Source organism: Colobus angolensis, unplaced genomic scaffold (genome assembly GCF_000951035.1).
Source record: "Colobus angolensis palliatus isolate OR3802 unplaced genomic scaffold, Cang.pa_1.0 Scaffold11, whole genome shotgun sequence".
NCBI classification, from domain to species: Eukaryota; Metazoa; Chordata; class Mammalia; order Primates; family Cercopithecidae; genus Colobus; species Colobus angolensis.
Genome location: NW_012112030.1, coordinates 5,944,692 through 5,952,896, shown reverse-complemented (window position 1 = coordinate 5,952,896; position 8,205 = coordinate 5,944,692). Strand labels below are relative to the sequence as shown.

The 8,205-nt window shown below is 44.5% G+C and overlaps 1 protein-coding gene across 1 annotated transcript in view; it reads left to right on the top strand.

Annotated features, from left to right (window-relative positions):
* Positions 1–5,469: 5,469 nt before the first annotated feature.
* A2ML1 (alpha-2-macroglobulin-like 1) overlaps positions 5,470–8,205 on the top strand; it is a 57,588-nt gene continuing 54,852 nt past the window's right edge. Inside the window, exons 1-3 of the mRNA XM_011953424.1 lie at positions 5,470–5,711; positions 6,182–6,365; positions 6,758–6,920. Of these exons, the coding sequence (XP_011808814.1) occupies positions 5,650–5,711; positions 6,182–6,365; positions 6,758–6,920 (409 nt within the window). The 5' untranslated portion in view covers positions 5,470–5,649. The remainder of the gene's footprint in view (positions 5,712–6,181; positions 6,366–6,757; positions 6,921–8,205) is intronic.

The following is an 8,205-nucleotide window of genomic DNA, read 5'->3' as shown; positions in this document are numbered from 1 at the left end:
TAATTTTTTTTTATTTTTAGTAGAGACGGGGTTTCACTGTGTTAGCCAGGATGGTCTCGATCTCCTGACCTCGTGATCCACCCGCATCGGCCTCCCAAAGTGCTGGAATTACAAGCGTGAGCCACCATGCCTGGCCCACCTTTCTTTTGAAATTCACCCCTGACACCCTTTCCTCGTGTCCGTTGTCCCTTTTTTTTTTTTTTTTTTCATGAGATCCTTTGACATATTACTCCAGGGCATTTTAAAGCCTCTCTCTTAGTTATGACATGGAGGGCAGCTCTGAGCCTGGTTCCGTTGATTACTTTGTATCTTCACAGGGCGTTGTTGTTGTCATCTTCTTCTTTTGATACAACTTATAATTTTTCATTGATTGCCAAACATCTTGTGTAGAACAGGAGAGATTTAGATAAATAGTATTTGTGACTAGAAATGGACACACCTTTTCTCAGGCAGTTAGCTTAGTGGATTGAGTTAATCTAGTTAAAAGGTGAACTGGATTCAGGTTTTGTAATTGCCAAGTTTACTTTCGGTACATCATAGGCTTCAAGTTCCTTTTGTGATGCCTTATGCTTAGGGTGGCATCTGGAATGCTGGGGATTTCTCAATGTTTGTGCCCCACCCTCAGCTCTTGTCTCCTCTATACGCCACACAGGCACCACAGAGGTCGTTTCTCCGCACGTTCATGCCCTCTGCCAGGGGCAGACTGCTTAGTTACTTGGTGCTCTTGCTAAGGTAATGGTGAGGGGACAGGGTGCTTCTCTGTTGCCCTCTTTATCTTCTTTCTTAGGTAGGTTTATATGCCTGGGCTGTAGGGGATGAGTATTTCTGCCCTACTCCTTATGCCAGGCTGCCAAACTCTGCTTTGAATTTGTGGTGGGTCTTGGGTGGGAAAGATTTTTTTGTGCCCCTCCTTCAGTTTCAGGAGACCTCTAAAAGTATTAACTTAGAACTCTGGGCTCACAATTGCTCCTTGTCCCTCCCTTGGACTAGGGTTATCCCCGCTCTTCCCTTGGTAACACCTGTGCCCTGGGAGCAACAGTATTTGCCATTCCTCCCCAGAGTCTTACGGCTTTCGAGAGAGGAGCATGGGCAGCTGAGGCCTTTTTTGCAATGAGAGCAAATATGGTCCTTGATGCCCATAGTACTGAGGGGGCTCTTTTTAGTCTCCCGCTTGGCCCCCAGTATTTCCTGTGAACACCTGGTAGAGGTCATGGAAAGGAGCCTGTGGGGTAAGTAAAGCCCTCCCTTGCTTCTGTGACACCCCGAGGCTCCTTATAGTCCCTCTAATCTGCACCAGGCCTCTAGCACTTTATGAAAAATGTAGCTGCTTTCTTCCTGCATGTCTGTATGAAAGGCCAGACACCTCCCATGCTCTGGCACTGATGAGACACTCCACCCTTCTGGTCTCTGCTCATGAGTATCTCCTTGAATTTCAGGCTACTTAGCTCACCTGCAACCTCAGCTCAGCTGTTTTGTTTTGGAATGGAGTCTTGCTCTGTCACCCAGGCTGGAGTGCAGAGGTGTGATCTCAGCTCAGTGCAACCTCCACCTCCTGGGGTTCGAGCAATTCTCCTACCTCAGCCTCCTGAGTAGCTGGGATTACAGGCGTGCACCACCATGCCCGGCTAACTCTTTTGTGTTTTTAGTAAAGATGGGGTTTCACCATATTGGCCAGGCTGGTCTCAAACTCCCGATCTTGTGATCTGCCTGCTTCAGCCTCCCAAAGTGCTAGGATTACAGACGTTAGCCACCGCGCCCAGCTCAGCTCAGCTCTTAGGTTCAACTTTTGGTTTAAGAAAAGTGATTTTTCAGTTTGTCTGGCTTTTTCCTATTGTCAGAGAGGGAGCAATGCACTTTTCCAACTTATTTTTATTTTTTATACTTAGAGACAAGGTCTTGCTCTGCTGCCAGGCTGCAGTGCAGTGGTAAAATCATGGCTCACTGCAGACTTGTCCTGGCCTCTAGTGATCTTCCTGCCTCAGCCTCCCAAGTAGCTGGGCATGGGACACCACATCTGGCTAATTTTTAATTTTTTTTTTTTTTTTTTTGTAGAGACAGGGTCTTGCTATACTACCGAGGCTTGTCTCAAACTCCTGGCCTCAAGTAATCCTCCCACCTTGCCCTCCCAAAGCATTGAGATCACAGGCTTGAGCCACCATGCCACACTCTTTCTAGCTTTTTATATTCCAAGTTAAAGTGGAACTTGCCACATGTTTTGTATCACTTTCCCCAACCCATTTCTTTTCTTTTATTCTTGAGACGGAGTTTTGCTCTTGTTGCCCAGGCTGGAGTGCAGTGGCGTGATCTCAGCTCACTGCAGCCTCTGCCTCCCTAGTTCAAGTGATTCTCTTGCCTCCGCCTCCCGAGTAGCTGGAATTACAGGCGCCCACCACCATGCCTGGCTAATTTTTGTATTTTTGGTAGAGACAGGGTTTTGCCATGTTGACTAAGCTGGTCTTGAACTCCTACGGATCAGCCTCCCAAAGTGCTGGGATCACAGGTGTGAGCCACTACATCAGCCCCAACCCCTTTCAATTAGTATTGCAAATAATGCCCCTTCTCATGAAAACATTATTCTTAATGGCTGCAGAGTATTGCTTTATATTAACATGACAGTTTATTCAACTAAGCTCATTATTGGGCATTGTAATAGACTTAATGTTTTCAGTTTCCAGCTCTTTACACCAACACACTTCCTACTGTAGTGATTTCTTTGAATAATTTCCCCTCCCCAACTCCATGTGGTTCTAAAGGGGTGACCAATCACAGGACCCCATCACCCTGGCCTCTAGGTGGGAGAATGACCCAGGCCCTGCCTATCATACCCTCCTGGCTACAGTGACTGATTAAGAGGTGAGCCAGCGAGAGAAGGAGGAACACAGTTCTTCTTCAGGAATTTTATAACATAGGTGAAAAGTTTTGTCATTCGGGGTCATGGAGCTGAACAAATATGGCTTGAGGGCTCCCAGCTGCCATCCTCCCTATGACTTGAAGAAAAGCTTGTGTGCAGTAGGAGAAAATGAGCCAACCAGAGAAAGTACACAAGAGAGAAAGACGAGGAGGAGTCAGCCCTGGTTGCACCAAGTCTCTAATCCCAGGCTGTAAAGTCTTTCAAGTTGTTCTGGTTCCATAAGCTCATTCTTCCTGTTGGATCCATTCAAGTCACCAAAAATGCTTTTTTGTTTAAGCTGGTTTGGTATAGGGTGATCTTTGGTCCCAGAAAGCATCCTCGCTTATTTTATTTTGTTTTATTTTATTTTATTTTATTTATTTTATTTTATTTTAATGAGACAAGTTCTCACTGTTGCCCAGGCTGGAGTGCAGTGGCGCTATCATGGCTCACAGCAGCCTTGATTCCCCGGGCTCAGGCAGTCCTACCATCTCAGCCTCCAGAGTAGCTGGGACTACGGGCGTGCACCACCACACCCAGCTAGTTTTAAAGAAATGTTTTGTACAGACTGAAACCGCCTTTGCAAAATTATAACTGAGGAAATTATGACAGTGAAAGAAATCAGACCTAACTGACTCCATCTTGCTTCTAACCCTTAAGCTGTCCTTGTGGATTCCTGGGCGTAGGTGGAAGTAACTTTGGAAGGAATTCAGTTCGTGGTTTGACTCTGAAACAAAATTGATAACAGCCCTTTCCCAATAAGACCCCCTTCTTGCCTGGGGTCCAGTCTGTCTTTGCAGGACTGACAAATTAGCTACAAGAGAAGAAATTATAGTTTAGGGGTCATGTAGCCTCTGGCTCCAAAAGTCTGAACCTCCCCAAATTGCTCCTGGGGATAACATCACTATTGTAAAATGTAAGATCAGTAATTGAGTTACTTTGCAGACCGTGCATTCGATGGAATCAGCTGACACCACACAGACCAGTAATCTGGCCCAACCAGTTCTGCCATCTCACCCAGGAACAGAAGACATTCAGAAAATCTAACTTCAACCCTCTATGATTCCATCTCCAACCTGAGCAATCAGCACTCCCCACTTCCCAAGCCCCTACCCGCCAAATTATCTTTAAAAACTCTGATCTACAAATGATCAAGGAGACTCATTTAAGTAATAATGAAACTCCGCTCTCCCGCACAGCTGGTTCTGAGTGAATTACTCTTTAGCCATTGCAATTCCCCTGTCTTGATAAGTCGGCTCTGTCTAGGCAGCGGGCAAGGTGAATCCATTGAGTGGTTACAAAGACGGGGTCTCACTATGTTGCCCAGGCTGGTCTTGGACTCTTTGGCTCAAGCAATCCTCCAGCTTCCGACTCCCAAAAACTGGGATTATAGGCGTGAGCCACTGCACTTAGACTAATTTATATTTTAGGTGACTTCTAAGTATTACCATCATAAAGAGCACTGTGGGCTGGGCATGGTGGCTCATACCTGTAATCCCAGCACTTTAGGAGGCTGAAGTGGTCATTGGAGCTCAGGAGTTCAAGACTAGCTTGGGCAACATGGTGAAACCCCGTCTCTATTAAAAATACAAAAAAATTAGCCAGGAGTGTTGGTGTCCACCTGTAGTCCCAGCTACTCAGGAGGCTGAGGTGGGAGGATCACTTGAGCCTAGGAGGTCAAGGCTGCAGTGGGCTGAGATTGTGCCACTGTGCTCCAGCCTGGGTGACAAAGTGAGACTCTACCTCAAAAAAAAACAAAATAAAAGAAAAAAAAGAAAGAACAGTGTGGAAAAAACTCAGTGTAGATACATTTGTGCATACATGCATGCTGTCGTTTTTTTCCTCATTAAGAAACATTTCCAGAGTAAGAGTTGCTGAGTCAAAGAATACGCAAATCTTAAAGGCTTTGATGTGTATTACGAAATTGCCGTGAGAAAGGTTATCCACAGTCTGTTTTCTCTAGGACTGTATGTGTTCCTATTTCCATACAGTCACAATAATACTGAGTAGTATTAACTTTTTTTTTTTTGGGGACAGAGTCTCGCTGTGTCACCCAGATTGGAGTGCAGTGGCATGATCTTGGCTCACTGCAACCTCCACCTCCCGGGTTCAAGTGATTCTCCTGTCTCAGCCTCCCAAGTAGTTGGGACTACAGGCAACCACCACTATGCCCAGCTAATTTTTTTTTTTTTGTATTTTCAGTAGAGACAGAGTTTCACTATGTTGACCAGGCTGGTCTTGAACTCCTAACCTCGTGATCTGCCCACCTGAACCTCCCAAAGTGCTGGGATTACAGGTGTGAGCCACCATGACCAGCCAAGTTTACTGCTTTTCTATGGATACTATTCTGATACCTGTGTTCCCAACTACACCTTAATTGAATAATAAAAGAAAATAAGGACATTAAATGAGAACAGGAATTGGAATGAAACCAGAAAAAAAGGGAGGAGTTCAAAATACGTTCTGAGAGCTTTACCATTATGAATACTCAGCTCTGGTTTTTCCCTAAAACTGGCTGAACCAGTACGGATATTCCAGGGAGAAACAACTTTAAAGAAGTGAATAGTGGCCCTACCCTGGTCCACCACCTAACCCAGCGGTTAGAGAAGGAGGAACACAATCCTCCTGTGTTCTAGGTGCCAGGAGGTGATTGACTATAGCATCAGTCATCGCCGCACACCCTACCTGGAGTTAGTATATAAAGCTACGCAGAGCGGATCTCTGGTCCCGACCCTGGAAAATCTGTCTCACCCACAAAGATGTGGGCTCATCTCCTTCTAGGAATGTTGGCCCTATCGCCAGCCATTGCAGAAGAACTTCCGTGAGTGCTTGGTGTCAGAATTGGTTTATTAGGCAGTGGCTTCTTTGCCTAACTTTCTCAAATATTTATATGGAGATGGGGAGATAAACTTTGGTTTATCTTAATTTCCTCCTCCTTTTTTCTCTTCTTTGGTTCCACTGATCCTTTACCCAGAGAGGAAGGCTGAGGGATGAAGAGAAAGCCTTAAAAAAGAGAAATATTAAAATGTCCCCTGTTTTCTGAAATGGGCCTAATTTCCTCCTTGGTGCTTGAGGCATGTATTCTCGGTGAGGACCTCCCGACAGTGGAAGTTTAAGACTGTGCATTGAGTTGTTGTTTCTCTGCTTCTTGTAGAAAATGAGGTGCATAAGGAAGGCAGGGGCTTGGTCTGTCTAATTCACTGCTACATGCTGAGCGCTTAGGAGAGTGCTTAATTTTTCCTGGCGTGAATGAATCATTATTGCCCTGAAATCCTTCTGTTCCTTTAATAGAAACTATCTGGTAACATTACCAGCCCAGCTAAACTTCCCCTCCATTCAGAAGGTTTGTTTGGATCTGAGCCCTGGGTACTGTGATGTTAAATTCACGGTCACTCTGGAGACCAAGGACAAGACCCAGAAGTTGCTAGAACACTCTGGATTGAAGAAGAGGCACTTACATTGTATCTCCTTTCTCGTAAGCACAGACTCAGTCCTAACTCGAATCCCTTACTTGCCTGTTCTCCTTTGCTCTAACTCTAATCCCTTACTTGCCTATTCTTCTCCCTAGGCTCAATATAATCTAATTTAAGCATAATTTCTGTTTTCCTTTGCCATGGCCTCTAAACCTACTTTTTCTCAACTTAACCTCAATCCCCGGCTGTAACTCACCCACAATTTCCTTGACCTTGGATTTCTCCCTTTAGTTCCTGATCTTAATTCTTCCTCCTGGTAATTTGTTTTATGTCTCTATCCTTGCTACCCCCATCTAAGGCAACTCCTTCCTTTTTACTCACTGTTGGGTTGAGACCAGTTGATTCTGTTCCCTCAATCCCTTACTCCACCCCAGAAGTCCCCTTTCTTGGTCAGGTACCACCTCCTGCTGGTGGCACAGAAGAAGTGGCCACAATCCGGGTGTCAGGAGTTGGAAATAACATCAGCTTTGAGGAGAAGAAAAAGGTTCTAATTCAGAGACGGGGGAGTGGCACCTTTGTACAGACTGACAAACCTATCTACACCCCAGGGCAGCAAGGTAAGAGTCACATATTTGGGGTTTGACTGAAAACTGGGGAAACCGCTGTGCACAGGGGTGAAGAGGGGATTTGTGGTTTGATAGGAGGCTTAAGAAACAAGGAGTGCAGAAGAGAGGAAAATCTGGGGGATTAAGTATTACAAGTGTTGAATACATGCTGCGTTACACAAGCAAGAGAAGTAGGTGGGGCTTGCTACTGTGTATGTGTATCTAAATCAAAAGTACACATTTCTTCTGGAATAGAATTTGGCAAGTATAATTGGGTTGCTGGGCCTTGCAACAAGCTGCTTGTAAATGGCTAAGAAAGCACTGAGGGCATTTGGCTTGAGCTACTGGTTTTTGTTTTTTTGTTTTTTTTTTGTATTTGTTCATTCTTCCTTACAGGGGCACTTCATTCTGAGATTTCGAAGTCAGGCACCCTGAAGAGAAACTATGTTTCGGTTTTTTTTTTTTTTTAATTTAAAATGTTTGTGGGTACATAGCTGGTGTATATATATTTATGGGGTAGATGAGATATTTTGATACACACATGCAATGTGTAATCATTACATCAGGGTACATGTGTATCCATCACCTCAAGCATTTATCATTTCCTCATATTACAAACACTCCATTTATACTCTTAGTAATTCTTAAATGTGCAATAAATTATTGTTGACTGTAGTCACCCTATTGTGCTAAAAACTACAAGATCTCTAGATCTTATTCATTCTATCTAACTATATTTTTGTACTCATTAACCATTCCCACCCCACCCCTCACCCTGCCCACCACTACTCTTCCCAGCATCTGGTAACTATCATTCTGTTCTCTCCCTCTCTCTTGAAAAATTTTTTTTTCCTTTTACCTTATTTTTTCCACACACTTTAAAATTATCATTCTCTTCTCTATCTCCAAGAGTTCAATTGTTTTAATTTTTAGCTCCCATAAATAAGTGAGAACATGCAAAATTTGTCTTTCTGTGTCTGGTTTATTTTACTTAACATAATGACTTCCTGTTCCATTCATGCTGTTGCAAAGGACAGGGTCTCATTCTTTTTTATGGGTGAATAGTACTCCATTATGTATGCGTATCACTTTTTTTTTGAAACGGAGTTTTGCTCTGTTGCCCAGGCTGGAGTGCAGTGGCCGGATCTCAGCTCACTGCAAGCTGCGCCTCTTGGGTTCACGCCATTCTCCTGCCTCAGCCTCCCGAGTAGCTGGGACTACAGGCGCCCGCCACCTCGCCCGGCTAGTTTTTTGTATTTTTTTAGTAGAGACGGGGTTTCACCATGTTAGCCAGGAT